Below are 21,825 nucleotides of genomic sequence, written 5' to 3' on the forward strand. Positions count from 1 at the left end.
GTGCTATGATAATTCGTCATTTTCACTCCTGTGACTGCTTCTTGGTGCTCTGTCCCATTTTGTGTTTCTTTACTTACACGCTGTCTTGATGAAGGACTGCAGTTGGAAGGCCTGTGTATTCTTTTGCTCACTCCTTCCTGCCCCAAGACATGCTTCCCAGTAGGTAAAATAGGACACTGAATGGGGAGCTCCAATTCTCCTAGCTGGTAATTCTCCCTGTCTAACAATCAAATTTTCCTTGAGCAGATTCCATGGGGGCTGTCTTAAATGCTCCATATTGATAGGACATTGGAGAAGTGTTTCTTTTTATTTCCTTCTGGTCCCTGCCATCTTTCCCATCATTCAAGGAAGAATAGAGAAAAAGCAAAACAGAAACGGAGTAGGGCAATACAGGAATTCTCAGCCTTTTCTAAAGTGCTGTGTATCTCTGCAATTAGGACAACCTTTTGAAACTTAAAAAAAAATCTCCCTTAATTAGGACTGACCTCATCTGAGGAGCTGTAGTAGCCCAGCCCTGTCCTCCGTAGGCCTTGGCAGCTAAGGTGAGTAGGGCTCTGTCTCCCATAGCTCTGCTCAGGAAGCTGCCAGAGAGCTCTTAGGCAGTATCAGCAGACAGGAAGTGGGGTGGGAGTGAGCGGGGTCTCCACCCATTAGCAGCTGCTTAAGTGGTAGGCAGGGGAGCTTTTCTACAGAGAAATTCAGGTCAGCAGAACCTCTAGACCAATTTATACCACATGCTACCCAGTTGTGGAAGTAAATTCAAATGCTAAGAAAGGACTTCAACTGCCAATCTCCTTATTTTTTTCCTACCTTCGGCTTGGCACCCAAAAGAATAAAGAAGAACAATTGGACTTGGTGGTTTAAAGGGAATTATTAGGCAACTGGAAGGAAGTGAAGGCAGCACAGACCAAGGGAAGCTGTCTTCATGGAACATCATGTACCAGTGATTAAATGTCAAGACCCATCATTGTCCACGTGGCGACGTCTACTCAGGTTTAGTAACCCCCTCATTCAGATTTAACCAAAGGACAAGCTTGACAGATTATCAGAATCTTTGGGGGAAGGCAGTGGGTGGAGTAGGGAATGAAGTAATTTTGAAAAAATGATTTCATAATTTTTATTTAAAAAAGCACGACAATATTATCACCTCAGTGGTTTTTTGCTACAGTCTATTCTAGTAAAATGTGAAATAGAGGTTTTGCCAAAAGCAGAGAAAATATTTCCAAGTAAGTCATTATACATTTCATTGCAACTCTAAAATAAAAATGTCTAAACGTGTTTGTCCATCAGACTTTAGTGCTTTTTTGTTAGCACTTTCCTGTGGAAGAAGTTTGACTTTTTCTTACGCTACTTCCTTAACAATAAGCTAGTATGGAAAAAAAAAAAAAACAAACCAATAAGCTAGTATGGCTTTAACAAGTGGCTAGGAGAAGGGTTCATAATTTTATACTATATACTGAAAAATAATTTTTTACATTCCCTCAACAATAGGAAAACGTTAAATGATTACCTCTGTAAATTTGTTCCGATTGGCTTGCAAGCCAACTTTTACTACCTCAAAAGGGTTGACCACGATGGCTTCTGTTAGTCCAGATCCCAGTCCAGCAACGGCAAATGTCTAGAAAAATTAAGTCAATCAATACTTTAAAACAAGTTATCATGTGTATGAGGTTAAACATCTTACTCATTACACTATGCAGCTGAATGTTATAATGAGAATGGAGAAACTCACATAAATGCACCATATACCATTACTAAACAGCTTTAGATCTTGATTCGATGCTGACAATTCGTGAAGCAGAAATTACAGAAGCCACAAACCACATCCTAACAATTCAAAATAAAACGTCAAAGCCCCATCAACAATGACTTTGTCCTTTAATGAAAAGCAAGGTTGTTTTATGTATTTAAGGTGGATACTAAAACATCTGCGCATGTAACAATTAAGAGTTTGACTTAGTAAAAGGAGAGCTTCGTTTTTAAACAACTGCTTAAACACATTCAGCGAGCATATAAAAAATTCAAGGAGCAGAACCAGCAATAAAATGTTTATAAAAAGTAAATTTCAGGTAACCAAAGAGTATGGTTGAAAATATTTAAATATATAGCCACATTCTTAGAGTCACTATTCTAGGAAGTTAAGAAACAAAAAATCATTTTAAAATTCTTCCTTTATCTGTTTTTTTTAAATTGAGCCCTATTCTTCCAGACCTAGAAGCTGAGGGATAAAAGTTGAGGTCAGAAATTGCTAGGTTGTCTTGAAGGGCTCAAATGAAATCTAGAACATTCAGCAAAAGGTAACTGTGTCTCGAGTTATTTTCTACCTGTTAAGAATTTCTGCACTAGGAAAGAACAACTTTTAGAATTTTCTTCTGAATAGAATGCTGAAGGGTTTTTTTCAGAAACTTAAATAACTACAACTATTAAAACACACATACTTGGCAGGAAAACAAAATAAAACAAAGTTTCAAGCCTTCAAACAGATGTTGGAAAAAATAATTCTTTAGAGCTGAAGCTCAAACTCCAGGAGAAGTTATACTATATACAACTAGGAGAAGAAAGAAGCCAATGAAGAGTAAAGAACAGAAGCTCTTATTAGGAGTCTGTAATAGGAGACGAAAAGAGAAAAGGGAGAAAACAATGTTCTGTATCCTTAGAAGGGGAGGCAAGATGGAACCAGGGCAGGATCCAGGGCCAGGGGGTCTGGGTTTAGGTTGTGATTCTGCCATCTTATTGGCTGTGTGACCAAAGCTGCCATGTACAGTAGTTTACGCACATAGGTGCATGTGGAGGCTGAAATCACCCTGCACCCTATTTGCCAAGTGGGAGTTCTGGAAAGCCATTAGTCAGGAGAAAGGAGCACCTTTTCATAATTCACACAAAAACAACACGTGTGTCAGCGGCAACTCTGTATAAATGAATCTTTTAAAGGCAATGTGGTACATACAATGGAATATGACTCAGCCATTAAAAAGAATGAAATACTTCCATTTGCAAGAACATGGATGGACCTGGAAATTACCACTAAGCGAAATGTGTCAAACAAAGACAAATCTCATAGGATATCACTTATATTTGGAATCTAAAAAAAAAAAAAAAGTGATACAAATGAACTTATTTACAAAACAGAAACAGATTCACATACTTAGAGAACAAACATTATTACCAGAGGGGAAGGGAGGAGGGGAGGGATAACTTGGGGGTTTGGGATTGATGTGTACACATTACTATATTTAAAATAAAATGCCTTTTCATGAAAAAAAAATGAATTTTTTATGCCACAGTTTTCTCATCTGTAAAATGGAGACTATAATATCTAATCTTTGTATTTAATAAGATTATTATGAAGGTCAAAATCATGTGTGAAAGCCTCTTGTAAATTGCTGCTACTGTTACTAAAAACCACTGTCACTGTTGCACAAAGAGGAAGAACAAGATTTTACACAGATTTCAGGAGAGAATAACTAACAATTTTTCTTTTAATGCCCCTTCATCACAATTTTAAACATATCTGTATAGGGTAACAGACCAAATACTTTATTCATTTATCTCAGACTCCCATCATGGAAGCCAAAAGCAGAAGAAAAAGAAAAAATACTAGTCCCAAACTCCTCTGACTGAAAAAAGCTAAAATCCAGATGTTCAGGTTTTTATTACTACATGCAACTTCCAAGTAATTCACTTTTTTGTTCTTCTATAAAACTCAGCTACATTTGCTGTCAGAACTAGTGTTCAGCGTCCCTTGTCAAAAGCATTGATCAGCTATCAGCATATCATGTTACTCTGGTTGTTCCAGAGACAGCGCTAACTGTCAGGTTCCCAGCCTCCCAGGCTTTTCAAGGGAGAGCACCAAGGGACATTCAAGGCTGTTTAAGTGTCTAGCTGTATCAAAGGGAAACTGAAACAAATGAGGTCAGGAAAAGAGAAAAACCGTATACAGTTTGCATGAATCCAGTGAAAGGATCTGGAGTGGCCAAATGCTTTTCTTTTTGAGTTATCAAGAGAGAAGCATGGTCTCTCACATGCTACAGGTGCTCTACCCAGGAACACCCAGCTGACCCTCTGGAAACCATCTTCTTCTTAACAAGATGTTTCCAAAGTGAAGGGAGACATTCAGGGAAGACACTGAGGAATAAATTAATTTTAGGACTCATGCTACCACTTCTCCTTCCATGAGAGGCCTCCTCACAGCCCCTTTGTTTAAGCAGGAGCCTGGACCAGAGGTTTCCTTGTCGTAACACAAAGCAACACTATTGGGTTTCTTAACTGGAGCCTTCCTAGAAAGGGAGCATGTATGATTTTTTTTTTTTTTAAATAGCAGCTAATTCTTAATCAATCTTTGGTGTTCTTTAGTTGCTCAGTCATGTCTATTTTGCAACCCCACAGACTGTAGCCCGCCAGGCTCCTCTGTCCATGGGATTTCCCAGGCAAGAATACTGGAGTGGGTTGCCATTTCCTTCTCCAGGGGATCTTCCAGACCCAGGGGTAGAACCCACGTCTCCTGCATTGCAAGGGGATTCTTTACTGCTGAGCCACCGGGGAAACGCTTCCCCGGTGGCTCAGCAGTAAAGAATCCCCCTGCAATGCAAAAGCCGTGGGAGGCACAGTTTTGAATTCCTGGATCCAGATGATCCCCTGGAGGGAGAACATGGCAACCCTCTCCAGTATTCTTGCTTGGAGGATCCCATGGACAGAGCAGCCTGGTGGGCTAGGATCCACAGGGTCGCCAAGAGTTGGACACTGAAGCATCTGAGCATGCAAAGTAACTAAAGAGCTGAAGCTCAGAATGCCACCCCGTTGGCTGGTAAACTGCCAGGTAAACTGGAGGATGGAAGGTACGTTGTAAGGTACATTCGTAGAGGTTAGAAAGCATGTTGTCACTTGGAGGGCCAAGGTAGATTTAGTTTAGTTTAGTCTTGTTTTGCAGACTTTGAGGAGAAATTATTGCACTGGCTCTTTCTGGGGTTCTCGCTGTACTCATACAACATACTTGGCCAATATAATTTAACTTGTTTTGTGAAAAGCAACAAAATCACTAAGAAAGAAAGGAGTGGTATCTACAAATGTTCAAATCACCAAGTGACTTTTATGTAATAGTTGATCTGACATTGTAAGATCACTATTGTCCCCAACTATAAAAGGCTCCTCAAAGTGCATCTGACCACAGAGTGACCTGAAGTCCTAGACTTACTACAGCTTGAGCAAAAGCTGGAAAAGTGACCTGTTAGGAAATAATTTTAGGTACATTGACTTTCACATAAATAGATATATGTAGTATGTATGTAAACACATGCATTTTTGGGGGTTTAAAGGAGTCTTTGACAAATGTACCCTTTATTTTATATTCTTAACCATATCTCATATGTGCCTTTCCACACATATCATTATTATCATAAATTCATCACTGGGAGCTATAAAATAGCTAAATTGTGAGTTATTAGGAAGATGGCTTTCAACAAGTAGCTGAACATTGAATAACTCAAATTCATATTTTAGTAGCTGAGCTTGGGGAATCAAAAGGGTTTTTGTTTCCAGATTTTGCTTTATGAAATAACACACACACTTAAGTATAATAAATACTCTCACTTACCAATGCTGGTGACAGAGACACATATCCAAGCAATTTCTTGTACTGCTCAAAGGTGAAAAACTGTGAAACAAAACCAAACTCAGAGATTTATAACAATTTCCTGCAGCAAACCTTTAAATTGACTCAAATTTCTTTAGTAAATCATTATATTCACTAGCGACTTAAAAAATGATAAACCATCGAACACAGTTTTTAATCCAGTCTCGGGTAGTTGCTATTGAATCTTACTTGAACATTCACATTTTTAAATGCAGCTATAATAACCTACAGAAGAGCTGATGGAATCCTTTATAGCAGTAAATGAACCATACAGCTGCCATTTACCATGACCATTTTCAGTTTCCCTAGACATCAATAGACTTCTTTTTTATGGCAGTGATTCAAAATTATAGGCATAGAGACCCGAAGTCTTCGGTGTCCTATGTTTTCTCTATGACCTGCTTTCCCAGTGAATGCCCAATTTTCTAACCCCCTTATAAAAGACACCCACTTCTAGGCTGTAACTCGCATTTATATTGCTGTGTATCTCTACTGTTCCATGGGATTTCTAAACACTCAATGATGATGAAGATGCCATGATAAACTAGGAAAGGACCCAACAAGGACACATCTAATCTGTCCCCTGCCTGAAAGTAAAACTGTCCTCAATCTGAATGAAGAAAGACAGCTGTTTAATCTTCCCTTTAAAATCTGTTGATGATGATGAAGATTTTGTTGGTTCTTTCAATAGTTGATGTTTAATATAATTTTCTCTGTGAAGGGATTTCTATGGAGGCAAATCTAATCAGTCACTTTGTATAATATGCCCCAAATAAAATTTTCTCCTCTCTTTCTATGCTATGCATTTTGGACAACAATCTGGTTGAACATGATGCTTTGCTCCTGGATTCTCTGTTAGGTACCCTGCCAAAATCACTGATAAAACACACTCTTAGGCCCTGCTAGGGTCTGATTCTCAAGACTACAGAAATGGCATGGGCATTTTATGGTCTTAAATGTCTTCTACTTTATTACTTTATAACCCGGTACAATGGAGCAAGAAAAAAAATGTAGATTTGAAAGCCAGATAATATTCTGTTGTTAGAGAGAGGTAGTTACATGTAGACATGGCTCTCATGAATCTTTGGGCAGTTCAAGGGTCTTTACATCATCAGACAGATTGATTCTTTTAAAGACTCAGGAATGATTTTTGTGCTATGGTCCTTTAGATCACCTATGGATGTAGACGTCCATAGAGCAGGAATTCATTCTTTCACTGATTTGACAAATATTTCTTGGTTCACACACTGGAGATGCAGCATAAACAAGGAGAAACCCCTGCCTTCTTGGTAATAACCATCTAGTGGGTGGTAATAACCCGGAAACTATCCTGATGTTCAACTAGTAACACCAGGAGCCACCACAGTTTTGATGAAAGATGTACTAGAAATGATTAAAAGGACAAGGGTTATGGTCTTGGGTTCAAAAAATAATTTAGGTTTTTCTCTCTTCTCATGGTCATCATGATAACGATTCTTTGATAATCACTTTATGTGGATTTTGACATGAGCAGTCCTAGGTTTGAATCCTGACTGAGCTCTGGAAGCATAGCTTGACCTTTCTGACCTCGAGGACACAAGACTTCACTTCTAGAGTAGTCTTTAAGTAAAAGGACTTGAGGAAGATTTCTTGACAGTCCCAGCACACAGGAGACTTTCAGATAATCTTAGTTTCCATTTCCTTTCTTCACTTTGGGACTAAAGGAACCATAGATTCCTCATTGACATGGATCATTCACGAGAGCCTGCTGTGGTCCAGGAAACATGCTAAGACCTTTGCACAGGCTACTGCATTTAATCCATATGACAGGTTATATCGCAATCATGATTCCCATTTGTAGATATCTGTCCTGCAGCTAGGGAGTCAAAGGATTGAGGTTTCTCACTACGTCTGACTCCAAAGCCTGAATTTGCTCTCAACCACTATACTGCACTACTCACAGCTGAGCCATGATTTTTAGTGGTTTGGGAAGAGATTCTCTGTGCTAGAATTTTTTTCCTGCTGAAATCTTCTTGCCTTCCCTGACCCTGGAAGCTGAGTTCCTCAAGGCAGAAGATTTCAAACTTTTTTTTAAATTTAAATTTATTTATTTTAATTGGAGGCTAATTTCTTTACAATACTGTATTGGTTTTGCCATACATCAACATGAATCCACCACGGGCGTACACGTGTTCCCCATCCTGAACCCCACTCCCACCTCCCTCCCCGTACCACCCCTCTGGGTCATCCCAGTGCACCAGCCCCGACCATCCTGTATCTTGCATCGAACCTGGACTGGCGATTCGTTTCTTATATGATATTATACATGTTTCAATGCCATTCTTCCAAATCATCCCACCCTCTCCCTCTCCCACAGAGTTTGACCACAATCTAAGTAAAAATTATTTACCCAACTCAGGTTCATACATGCATGCCGCACACACACACATTTATAACTGGAACAAAACACTGCCGTAAAACAATGTTTACCCCTTCACTATGTGTAATGCATTCTGTTTCTACTCTATTTCATCAGAAATCTTTTTCTGGTGACCCACTAAATTGATTTCAGAGCTCACAGGTCATGGCCTATATTTTGGAAACATGCTCTAAGGGGTCCATATGAGTTCAGGAAGTTCTGGGAGAGGATGGACCTCGCAGAATGCCTCATTCCCTTGTTCCCTTCCAGGGTGAGTATGCGTTTTTCCTTTCTGACTTTTTGTCATGAAAAGAAATGATAGACCAAAGAGATCTCGAAGAAGGGTGAGAACATGGACTTGATGTGCTGGGCTGTGCTTAGTCGCTCAGCCATGTCCTACTCTTTGTGACCCCATGGACTGTAGCCCATCAAGCTCCTCTGTCCTTGGGGATTCTCCAGGTAAGAATGCTGGAGTGGGCTGCCATGCCCTCCTCCAGGGAATCTTCCCAACTCAGGGATAAAACCCAGGTCTCCTGCACTGCAGGCTGATTCTTCACTGTCTGAGCCACCAAGGAAGCCCAAGAATACTGGAATGGGTAGCTATCCCTTCTCCAGGGGATCTTCCCAACTCAGGAATCGAACCAGGGTCTCCTGCATTGCAGGTGAAATCTTTACCAGCTGAGCTACCAGGGAATCCTGGACTTGACCTATAACTCTAAGCAGTTTTCACAGGGAATTCCAAGTCTACACTTTGGGGCAATTCTAGGCTTTTCATGTTCCCATTTCTAAAACTGTTAAAAAAAAAAAAAAAAAGAGAAGCTACCACTAGCTGGTTGGTACTCATCAGCAGTCTGCCTGGAAGATTCTGGTTATGGCTGGGATGAAGTAATTCAGGTTCCTGGCAGTAAAGAAGCCTCATAGATCAGTGATAAGTTGCTAATAGATTAAACCAAAAGTAATGAACAATATATATTACATATTCTATGAAAGAAATAGTGCTTTGAACTTAAAAAAAAACAAACTTGTCTTAATTTCTACCTTTGCGATCAAAGTCTAAATTACTGAATATAAATAAAACAATATCTCAAGAAAGGAAAAGTTAAAATCTTTTAAAATGGATTTCCAACAATATTAAAATAATGTAATGTCATTACAATGTGAAACCCATTATTAGCTAAAAATATTCACTCATTCAACAGATATTTATTGAATGTCTCCCATGTGTAAAGTTTAAAAGATAGTATACTAGACTATATTCTTAAGAACTCGATTAATTGTTGTTTTAATTCCTTTCTATGCAGCACTAATCCTTTATTGCCTCCATAATATTTAGTCAGAGAAGTGATAAAGTTACTCTATCACATAAGATATGAGATTACACTCTTCAAGGATGAAATTAGGAGAGTCAACATGTTGAAGCCCCAATACTTCGGCCACCTAATGTCAAGAGCTACTCATTGGAAAAGACCCTGATGCTTGGAATGATTGAGGGCAGGAGGAGAAGGGCCTGACAGAGGATGAGATGGTTGGATGGCATCACTGGAAATAGTGAAGGACAGAGGAGTCTGGAGTGCTACAGTCCATGGCATTGCAAAGAGTTGGACATGATTTAGCAACTGAATAATAACAACAACATGTAGTAATGTTACCTATTCAAAGTCATGCAAATGTGTAGTAAAGAGTTTAGAAAACCTTTATAGTCAGTCAGGGTTTTGGGAATCTTGAATATAAAATCTGAAATCCAAATTACTATGGTATACATAATCTATCTACTGGAACCTTTAAATTGGTAGTCTGGCTGGGAGAGGGATTGGACCTGGAGGACAGGCTGTGTGGTCCCTGGAGAAGTGTCAAGCTGTGGTTGGACAGGGGAGGTGAGCACGGTTTACCTGGGTGACCCAGCCCTCTGAAGGGTACTTTCATTGCTCACTAAACATTTTGATGATTAAGCTGACCTCTCAGATCATCTGTTCTGAGAGGCAGTTACATTACAGGGAAACAGTCTGATCCATTTGGGTCATACTTTTAACAAGTAGGCCTTGAGAAGTGCCCAGACTAGGACTGACTATTCCCCATCACAGAAGCAAACCCTTCTGGGTACCGCTCTCAATGCCCTATACATTTTGAAGCCTCCCAGTTTGGTTGGTGGTAACAGGCACTATTCCCAGTCCTGTGTGACTGCCCAGCACTGTTCCCGCGAATCCTTCTGACCAGTCTTTCCAGGCCTCGCTAGTTTCCTCACGTGTGCCCTGGTCAGCTGGATCCTGGAGCTGTCCCTCTGCAGATCTTAGGTGTCTCTCTCTATGCAGATCTCTCTTTGTCTGGTGCTCTGTCCTGCGAACTCTAGATGCCTTTCCCTCCTAGCTTCTCAGCTCTTTCTCAACCCAGGGAGTCCAATGGTTGAGGCAGTCAACTGGATTTCTCCTGTGTATTCGTGAGCTGAGAACTCAAGGCAGTGAGTTGGGGCAATTTGCAGGGCACATCTCATCTGTTTTGCATCTCAGGTATGACTCTCCCTCTTTGTTTCATGTCCAGTGTCTTAAAAATATTCTGGTTTCATATATTTTGTTCATTTTCTGTTTTTGCTGTTTCAGGCAGCAGAGTAAATCTGGTCCCTGTGACTTCATCTTGGCTGGAAATGGAAGTCTCGGCCTTTCGGAAACTCTGAATAGTAGATGTGGGAATTTGGGGGAACAGGACAGGAATTCTCCTGTTATAAAGTAATAAATTTTCTTTCTGTTTCTTGTTACATGAAAGTGAAAGTGCTATTCGCTCAGTTGTGTCTGACTCTTTGTGACCACATGGACTGTAGCCCTCCAGGCTCCTCTGTCCATGGGATTCTACAGGCACGGATAGCCATTTCCTTCTCCAGGGGATCTTCCCAACCCAGGATTGAACCCGGGTCTTCTGCATTGCAGGCAGATTCTTTACCACTGAGCCACCAGGGAAGTTCCTGTTACACGTTTCATTTATTCATCTAATATCCATGTAATATCTACTCGTAGGCACTGTGATAAGTGTAAAGGATACAGTGGTGAACAAGAAGACTTCACAATATATAATATTTTGTGAGTTTGGATGGCATTAAGCAGTCCCTGAGAGTCTGACCATGAACTGATGGTGTTTCCAGACCTGTGATGTTCAAAACTAGATCCTGGAATCCAGCACGTAGTGCCTGCCATCTCTGAGCAACCAACTGGTCTCTTTCAGAGTCTTCATTTCCTTTTGCTAACAGCAATACTAATTCTGTCTCTGTTTGTGAAGGGGAGTTTCATTTATTTAGCATCAATGAATATTATTATTTTAATGCTGAAATTCATTCAAAGAATAAAGTACAGACAAAAATTATCTGTTTCTAGACCTTATCTATTTCTCTCTCTATATACACATATATATACATAATTTCAGAGACCATATATACATATGTATACATGTGTGTATATATCTATGGCCTGAATATTTTTTCAAAGTAAACTGTGAGGGCATACAATAAAGCAGTTTATGATGTATGAAATCGTTGCAATCAGATGATCATTTTCCTCACAAATCCTAAGATAAATATCTATAAAAGGAATGTTTTCATAAATTGTGTTGAAAAACTGGTGCTATCCATCTGGCAAAGATACACTTAACTCAAAGCCATACTTAAAAAGCCAACATACTTACCATATGTCTCAATAATTTTAAGGTAAAATCTACTTGAAACAAGATGTCTGGGACACATACACCATATCCAGTTGCCCAAAAGTTCATCTGTTAACCATTGTTCTGGCAGGGAGCATTGTTTTTTTAAAGTTGAGACTAGCTCAGTTTTGTAAAGCTCAATTTTTTTTTCTCCCATAAAAGACTGCTCAACATTGATAAACGTTAATCCTCTAAAAGCTTAAATTGTCTCCAACATATAGTATTAAGGAAAAGTATTCCAGGAAAAACTGTAATTACAGTTTACTTTATTTATACATGTAAAACTCTGAACAAATGAATATATTATTCCGTGGAGACAAAGTGACTTTCCTTGAACAGGAAGTATGCTCTGTTTGTTTACTTGGGCAATCTTTTATCAAGTGAAGCCATTTCATAATTCAATTCAGCCCTCTTGCGTACTTTGGTGAACTTTTTCCAGATTCTCTATTGCGATTCAGATCCTTATAATGAAATTTGTATTGAAGTAATAATATAAAATCACAAAAACTATAGCAATGAAGAGGTGAATTTATAGAGGAAAAACATTTTAAAGCTTTGCTTTCTGCACTCTAGACCGGAATGGAATCTTATTAAATCTCCATTTTCACATGAGTAAAACTTTGATGTCTGTGTATATACGTTGGTTTTTTAAAAATCATAATTTTTAACCCAGTCATCTTAATTAACTGAGTATAAGCATATAAGCTGCTTTCTCTTACCTTTCAGGAATGTTGGGCATACAAATTGAGTAATGTGTGAGAAAAAAGCTTTATGTCATCAGTTGGAGAGGAAGTCTTTAAGTTTATGTTATCTTTATTATGGAAAGGCAAAGCTGTATTTGGTGATGGCGGTGGTGTGGGGGAGGGGACAATGCCATCAGAGTCACTGTGATCAGGACTTCTGTCTGAAAGAACTTAGAAAAAAGCATGATCAGATTTATTTCTTTTTCCTTTGGAGGTCCTGCTAGATCAGGAGGCTTCCCCAGTGGCTCAGCTGGTAAAGAATCCGCCTGCATTGTGGGAGACCTGGGTTCGATCCCTGGGTTGGGGAGATCCCCTGGAGAAGGGAACAGTCCATGGGGTCACAAAGAGTTGGACACGACTGAGTGACTTTCACTTTCACTTTCCCCTGGAGGTCCTGCTAGATCTCCATGTTCATATCCAGATACTGAACCAGCAAGGAGTACATAAACCTCCATAGGAGGGACTTCCCTGGCGGTCCAGTGGTGGAGACTTCATGTTTCAATGCAGGGGTTGCGAGTTTGATTCCTGGTCAGGGAGTTAAGATCCCACATGCCTTGTGGCCAAAACACCAAAACAGGAAACAGAAGCAATATTGTAACAGATCCAGTACATTTAAAATGGTCTACATTAAAGAAAAAAATCTTAAAAAAACTCCATAGTTCTGTGATTAAAGAATGGAAATCAATGTAGTAGAAGGATTGCTAGTAATTTTGTAAAAACAAGTATAGAATAATTTAACAGAGGAGACCAGGGTGGAAAAATGAAGTTAGCACACCAAATAAATGGGTTATATAAGAACCACACACAAAGAAATATAATGTATTAGTTCATTCTGTATATAAAATGAGAATGATTTAGGGAAGGTTTTTCTACCCCTCCTCCCTCCTCTCCTCTCTCTCTTTACTAATTATTGCTCCAAAGGCAAGTTTATGCATTGCCTTGAGAAAAAGTCCAAGCTCTTTTGTGGCTACTGTGGTTTGATTACATGAATTTCATTTACCACTGTGCTTTCTGTGTAACTTCACCATTAGAAGGGAATGCTTTTACCTGGAGAAAGAAATCCACAAACCAATATAGCCATATTTGAGAGAATGACCAAGTCTAATTATGATAAAAATATGATTTCTATATAAAAATTTCAGTATTTCACATTTAATTCCCATTAATGTCACATGACTCATTGTGGGATGTGCTAATGCTGAAGCACTAAGTCCATTCTCACTTGATGGGAAGGCATATGTCGCTTACCTTTACTGCTCTTTTCGGTGTTTCAGCCAAGATGGGTGGTAGAATCCCCTTGTAAAAACCGAACAACCTATTGGAGAAATGAAAGATTTATGTAAGTAAGGAGGGCTTCCCAGGTGGCACGGTCTCCTGCCAATGCAGGAGATGCAAGAGACGCAGGTTCAATCCCTGGGTCAGGAGGACCCCCTGGAAGAGGAAATGGCAACTCCCTCCAGTGTTCTTGCCTGGAAAATTCCATGGACAGAGGAGCCTGGCAGGCTACAGTCCATGGGGTTGCAAACAGCTGGACATGACTGAGTGGCTATGCAAGCACACACATATAAGGAAGGGAATTAGGATGGATAAAGCAACTTATCTAAAGTAGTCCTGACTATTCAGTATAGCTCATTAGTCATGAAATCTTCCTTTGTTTTAATGCTAAAGCGGAGAGACTATGAATTCTACATTTATATGTTCTATGACATTCAGAAGAGGAATAAATGATGCTGAGACTGGAACCCCTTGGGTAAGCTGCTAAAGATAATCATGAGTTGTACTTTAAAGATAAACTCAACCCTCCTTAATCTAAGGAATCTTTATTTCCTAAGTTGTGTGGTTGGTAGCCTTGAGCTCTCTACCATCTTGTATCTCTTCCATGTGATCACCAAATGAAGTTAAGGCTACACCTGAGCCCACTAGACTAAAACTTCAGAGGCTAACCAGGTGATGAAACCCTCAATTTTAGCTTTACTAACATAGGGGAAACTAACAAACTATATGGCTGTGGAACTAGGGCTCTTAGCCCTGTCCCAAATCAGTCATAATTTTTTTAACTTCCTTGATGGAGATGAAAGAAGGTCAGGGAGGGCTAATTACAGAGACATGCTCCTGTAGAAGCAGAAGCAGTAGAAGTATCAAACTTTCCTGGAGGTGGTGCATGCATGCTCAGTTGTGTCTGACTCTGTGACCCTATGGACTGGAGCTCACCAAACTCTCCTGCTGACATGCAATCTCACAGGGCATGGGACAGCTGTTGTTTTCAATATTGACTATGTGGTCACATATTCAGACATTTTTAGGAAAAAAAAGAATGAGTGCCATATGCCTATAACTTTTATAAAAAGTCACCATTTATTTCTCATTAATTTTTTTTAATTTTTATTTTTACTTTATTTTGCTTTACAATACAGTATTGGTTTTGCCATACACTGACATGAATCCATCACAGGTGTACATGAGTTCCCAATCCTGAGGCCCCCTCCCACCACCCACCCCATATCATCATATTTCTCATTAAAATTTAAGATTCAAAATCTTAAATTTGTCTGCCCTGGGATCTTTACACACTCATGTAGACATATATGTGCTATGAGGGTATGAAAGTGAAAGTCGCTCAGTCGTGTCTAACTCTTTGTGACCCCATGGACTATATAGTCCACAGCATTATCCAGGCCAGAACACTGGAGTGGGTAGCCTTTCCTCGAGGGGATCTTCCAAATCCAGAGATCGAACCCAGGTCCCCACACTGCACATGGACTCTTTACCAGCTGAGCCACAAGGGAAGCCCAAGAATACTGGAATGAGTAGCCTATCCCTTCTCCAGCAGACCTTCCCAACCCAGGAATTGAACTGGGGTCTCCTGCACTGCAGGCAGATTCTTCATAAACTGAATTATCATGAAAGTATAGTGTAAATATACATATAGTATGAAAATATTTCAATAGGAAAGAATATTTTGCATCGTTTTCTGAGATAATCAATTCCCCTGGTGAACTGGTAAGTGGATACAGATAAAGGTAGGACTCAACCAGTCCCTGTTTTAGGACAGCCACTTAATATCCTAGAGAAGACTGGACTCTGATTAACTCATCAAACTTCACTCCAGCACCCTTAAGTTGGGTTCTGCTTCTAGCTGTGCTCTGGAACAAAAAAGTTAAGAGTTTATTCAGACTAACCCACTGGGGCACTCAATCCAAGATGGCAACCTCTTACTCTTCCTCAACACACTGGCTTACACAGCGCCTTCCAATGAAGGGAGCCAAAGGCTCGTCTTACAGCTTCTAATTGTTAGTCCCTTGAGGGCTGGTGTTCCCTACAGTGCTTGTGTGTCTTGTGTGTGTGTGTGCGCATCTGCACGTGTGTATGTAAACAGGACACAAATATCTGTTAAGCTTACAGATTTTATGAAGAGAAAGAAAGGAATCAAATGATCCCTTAACGCGGGCTTACTCTGCCTGCTGTTTTCAACTTAATGAATAACACTAGCATTTGTGTTAATATAAAGGAAGTAAAGCAGACGTGCTTTGAAGAACTACAGGAATTCATGAAGAACTACGGGAATTCATGAATTCCCCCACTTCCTTTCCATTTCAACTACTGAGGCCTGAAATTTACTTGTAAAATTTTAATACTCTTTCTAATTTGAATTTTATTATAAATTATTATATAATTTTCAGCATGAGAATGACTCTGCCTAGATTTGATCTTCCTAAAAGATAAATGTGGTTTTCTTGAATAGAAGTTCTATATTTAAAATAAAAAACATTATTAGTTCCGTTCTTTTTGTGCTGCTTTTTTCACACCTGGAAGATTATGCCTGGTTATGGGGGGTGGGCAGGAATGAAGAAGAACATTTAAGTAAAGAAAGCTTCTGGAACAACAGAGTGTCCCTGTTAATAGAGGTACTTGAAATCCCATGCAACAGAGAACAGATATAGGACGAACAGTAGCTCAGCTGGAGAAGAAAGATCTTAGGGACAAAAACATCTGATGAATCTTTTGAAAAGTGAGAATATAGGAAACAGATTAGACTTTTCTGTTGGTTTCCAGGTGGTAGAACTAGGACCAACAGGTGGAAGCAACAGAGAAAGACACATTTTGGGCTCAGTAGAAGCTTGGTACAAGGAAGTGCTTCTAACAGTCAGACCTATCTAAACACAGACTGGACTCTCCTGAGAAGTGGTGTGTTCCCTTTGGAATGTGACCAAGCAGTGTGGATGACCACTCATCACGGATGCCAGAGACGGATGTACACAACAGTGCAAGGACTTGATGTGTCTCGAGGTTGGTTTACTCCAATCCTCAGATTTTGTTATTCTAAGAAAAAGAACAAAAAGACAGAGAACAGCACATTTCTGAAAACAGACACTCTGCATTCCTTTAAACTTTTGCCTAAAGTGGAGCACTACTTTGCTGAAGGAGGACAGAAGTCCTATAAGCAACACAGAAGGTCTTCATTTTAAAAATGATGAAAGAAAATATTAAAAAGAGGGGTAAGGCAGAAGGGAAGAGAGGCAGTCGGGACAACCATAAGGGTTTAATCTGAAAAGAGCTGGGAGGCCCAGAGCCCTCTGCTTCATGTTGGGGATGCTTCTGTGTGCCCTCTCTCTGCTCTGCTCTATCGTATGCAGTTGTCCCCTGCTCCTCACCAGCTCCAGCAGCTCATCCTCCTGAACTCTCTAACGGTGAATGAGCAGCTTTAATGGGAAATTCTCAAGGACCATAGGCAGCATTTGCTGACAAATGAGAAGTGAGGATTGTCTACTTCCTTGCATTATTTTTACAGTATATCCATGCAATAGTGGGTATCTATGGAATAGCCAGGCTGGCAACTCTTCTGTTGAGAACTGTCCCACCCAATTTTTTTAAACTACTAGAACCCATATATTAGTATAATATGATACTGCTTGTTAGGCAGTGGTTGATCAGGCAACTTGCTGAATGGATCCAAATGGTACTCCATTTCTGTGTTCCTGTTAATCTGATCCAAATAGAGTTTTTCTCCAGGATTTTGGGATTGGAACTGAAAAGGTCAGCCTTGCTCTGTGTGGTTGAAGTTCTAAGATATAAGGCTAGACTATTAACAGTAGTCATGTTTTCCGTCATTCAGGGAAAGTCAATCTGCAGTGATAAGGAAGAAGGAAGCAGTCATTCAGGAAGACAAAGGAGCAAGATGCAGAAGTTCTGGTACTCTAAGTGTGATTCTGTGGCCAGGATTTCTTTAAGCCTCGTTACATCTCGACCCGTCTTGAATACTGACATTTCCCTTTGCTTTTGATTCTTTGAGATACCCAGTAATATCTATAATAAATTCCTTTATTTTCTTACAAACCAAAGTCCTGGATCCAGAAATTGGCCTCTACAGTCAAAGTGACTATTGCTGTTCCTCCGTACTGTGGCCTCTCCTGTGAATAGCCTTTGGTCAGGTAACAGCGGCACTTGGGCCAATTCAAAGAGTCACACCCAAAATGTGAGCAAGAATGCAAATCAAAATCACCATGAGCTACCACTTCACACCAGTCAGAATGGCCATCATTAACAAGTCTACAAATAACAAATGTTGGAAAGGATGTGGAGGAAAGGGCATTGGTGGGGATGTAAGTTGGTGCAGCCATTATGGAAAACAGTATGAAGGTTCCTCAAAAAAATAAAGATAGAGTTGCCATATGATCCAGCAGTATATCCAGACATAGCTATAATTTGAAAAGATACATGCATGCCCATGTTCATAGCAGCACTATTTATAATAGCCAAGGCATGGAGACAACCTAAATGTCCATCAACAGATGAATGGATAAGGAAGATGTGGTACATAAACAATGGAATATTATTTAGTAACAAAAAAGGATGAAATAATGCCATTTGCAGCTATAGGGATGGACCCAGAGATGATCATGCTAAGTGAGGTAAATCAGAAAGAGAAAGACAAATCCCATATGAGACTGTTTACATGTGGAGTTGAAAATATGACACAAATGAACATATCTATGAAATGGAAACAGACTCAGAGACAAAGAAAACAGACTTGTGGTTGCCAAAGGGGAAAGGGGGTAAGGAACGGAAGCCCTGGGAGCCTGGGATTAGCAGAGGCAAACTGTATATAAAGGATGGATAAACAACATCTCACTGTGAAGCACTGTATTCAATATCCTGTGATAAGCCAGAATGGAAAAGAATAAGAAAACAAATATATGTAACTGAGTCACTACGGTGTACAGTAGAAATGTAAAACCACTATACTTCAACAATTTTTTTTTTTAAGTCTGAGCAAGAGAATGTGGGCAAGGCCTTAAGCTGATGACTTATTTTCTTGACTTGATTGATAATTACTGGAAGTTTTCCTAGTGTAAAAGTATGACATACAGATTCTAAAAAACAGAAAGGACTGGTAATGTCTTATGAAGAAGATACTCTTTTTGGCTAAAAAACTGATGTTTATACTCACATGCACTGTTCATTCTGCCAATTTTTTTTTTTCTGTGCTCATGTAGTCTTGGTTTGAAATACAGGGCACATAGCTTATCAGGACAATAAGCAAGGAAGTTAAGAGATTTGCAACACTCATATCAACGTGCTTCAGCCTGCTTACTTCTCAAGAACCAGATGGACACATTTCGTCTACTCCCTGAATGAATGGAAAGTGAGATTCTAATGTCTGCTGAGAAGACAGTAAAGCCACTACTGTGGTTTTAAGTTTTGACCCATATTAAGCCAACTGGGGAACTCTTCAGAAGAGACACAAGAACCAGTTCAAGACCTCCTATAAAACTGCAGTATGAACTGTACGGAAGACCTCATATTTTGTTTCTCAAAGTTGTTACTTCTAAAAATTATGAGTTTGATGTTAACTACCCTGTATAGGAAAATGTTAGCTTGGATGTGTATCAACTTTTATTAATACTGTTGTAAGTAAAAATAGTCAAATTTGGTGAATGCTTAATGTGGACTTGCCACCCTGTTAAGAAAAAATATATGAGGCATGTGGACATATTTTAATGTCATTCAACTGTCACAATAACCCTTCCTTTGAAGCAGGAATGATTATTTTCTTCATGTTGCAGATGAACCCTGTCCTCCCAGCCTCTTGTCCATGTCCACAGTCCTTGGTGCTTGTCCACTGAGATGTAGAGGTACCGCAGTTTTTCTTAAAGCTATTTTCACAAGTACATTTGAAAAGTCAAGTCATTTCTATTGCAAAAATGTCTTGTCATTTCTTATTTTAGGAGAAGCAGTTAAAAATCAGATTTCTATTCCACTTCCATTCTCTTTTAAAGTCAAGTGCAACACTTCCTGCATAACTGATAGATCTGGGCTGAGATGAACAAGATTATTTTCTGGAAAAACTTTTGGGTTGTTTATAAAATATTTTCTAGGTGAATCAGATGAGAAAAAAACTTAGGCTCTAGGATAAATTTTTTTCCCCATAGGATACAGTTTTGCCCTTAAGACAAATATCAGGATAATTCTGTGTGGGAAAAGACAATGCAAAGTTTAGCAATATGATAAAACAATGAAATATTCATACTAAATATTAAAATAAAAATAGTGTTGTCCAAAAAGTCTGTGGGGAGCACTTTTAGCTGTTGATTTAACAGATACCCTCCTCAACCGTCTTTGTTCCTGGAGGTGCAGGTGTTCACCATTCTCTGCACTTTGGGAAGAGAGCCCTTTGCCAGTCCAGGGGGTGAAGCTGAGTTCTTCAAGCCAGTCATGGTGGTCCCATTCCCTTCCTAGCAAGGAGGTTAAACATGGATATACAACCCAAACCTAGCCTCTTGGACCAGCAAAGAGGGAGGGATGCATGCTGGAAGTCTTGAATTTCTGGCCTAAGGAAAAGAGTACATGGGAAGAAAAGACCCTCTTTTTCACTAGATGTTGTCCGCACTGCATGATATCCCTGTGTACTGCGGTCAAGTGAAATATCACCGCCCACAAACTGAGGATGTCCAGCAAAAAGAAAAGACCTTGATCTTGATGACATCATCGGACTGCTCAATGAACCAATCCTGGCATCCTACCTCCAGATGTCTGGTTACATGAAATTAAAAATAAACCTTTACTATTTGAGCACTTTCAGTTACATCTTCTGTTAACTTACAGCTAAAAGCATTCTGATACAAATAGCTTTAACATTCCTATTTTTGAAAGAGTCCCAAATTCTTAAATCATAATATAATGAAGATAGTTGTTAAATGTTAAGCAAAGCACTTAGAAGGAGACTGTGAAAAACAATTTTAAAGTGTTTTTAGATTCTTTCTTTCAGGAACCATATCATACACTAAAACTCTATCCCATTAGAATGACTACATATGAGAGAGCCCCCACCCCAAAGACAGAATGTGGGGACGTTCACAGGCAAAAATGAGGATGGGGTTCCAGTCCTTCGAAACCATTAGATCATGATGGTTCACATCCTGATTGAGAGTTGTTATTCAGGAATACAAGGAGACAGAGTATTACAACGTTGGATCACATTTGTTTTTAATTGTATGATCAAAACAGGCCTTGTATTACTTATGTACATCTATAAAGTGAAGATCAAAACTGCACTGCACGTGTTCTTCTCAAAGACACAGCTCACACATAGTTTATTTGAAATACAGATTTATGCCAAGCCCCACAAAATAATTTTATCCCTCATTTCCTCCACCACTTTTTTAAAGTGTGAAGTTATTTAACATATTGGGTGGCTCCAAGGTCGTAGACAAGCCAATAAAAAGATGTTGATTGTACAAATCAAGGAAATGCAGAATTTTGAGTTCCAGTTGGTGGTTCATTTACAAACCCTGGAGGAAGCCTTCCTGCTGTCTCTCATTAGTAGGGACCAATCTTAGGTTACCTTCTTTGGGGCCCAAACTTTAGAATCCCTGCCCCCCAAGGAGACCAGATAGATCCTTAATGAAACATCTTGTACCTGACAACATCTTTAGTCCATTTGGATGGCTGAAAAAAGTTACCTGCTTTAAGTCAGCTACTGAAATCAGAAGACTTTGTGGTTAATAGTGGGTAGACAGGAGAGGGCTTAACATTCTCAAAATTCAACCCAGATAAAGAAGCCAGAAAGGAGTGGAAAAATGACATGTCCCTTCTGCCCCTCCTTTTTCTCTCCGAGTCACCTCTTTGTTGGTTTTGCTGTTATTTTTCTAATTTAGTATGTAGAAAATGTTTGTTTGAAAGTAATTTGTACTGTAGAGCTGGACTACTCCTATAGGCAGGCTGGGAAATTTCTGAAGTTGCCAGCCTGGTAAGCAGGATTTGGGCCTTAGAAGCCACAACATGGAATCTTTTCTTCTTTGCAGTTCCCAAGGAGAAAGGGAAACAGCATAGCTGCTTCACCAGTGACCTTTAGAGGGAGTCATACCACGTTG

At 39.5% G+C, this 21,825-nt stretch overlaps 1 protein-coding gene across 4 annotated transcripts in view; it reads right to left on the reverse strand.

The window, feature by feature from the left end:
* The window catches only part of SLC25A21 (solute carrier family 25 member 21), a 554,176-nt gene that overhangs the window by 48,103 nt on the left and 484,248 nt on the right, over positions 1-21,825 (reverse strand). For all 4 annotated transcript variants that reach the window (XM_069558765.1, XM_069558763.1, XM_069558764.1 and 1 more), the window contains 3 exons: positions 13,703-13,769; positions 5,591-5,650; positions 1,511-1,618 (listed from right to left, as the gene is read on the reverse strand). In XM_069558765.1, the coding sequence (XP_069414866.1) occupies positions 1,511-1,618; positions 5,591-5,650; positions 13,703-13,769 (235 nt within the window). The remainder of the gene's footprint in view (positions 1-1,510; positions 1,619-5,590; positions 5,651-13,702; positions 13,770-21,825) is intronic.

The sequence above is a fragment of the Ovis canadensis genome, chromosome 18 (assembly GCF_042477335.2).
Source record: "Ovis canadensis isolate MfBH-ARS-UI-01 breed Bighorn chromosome 18, ARS-UI_OviCan_v2, whole genome shotgun sequence".
NCBI lineage: Eukaryota > Metazoa > Chordata > Mammalia > Artiodactyla > Bovidae > Ovis > Ovis canadensis.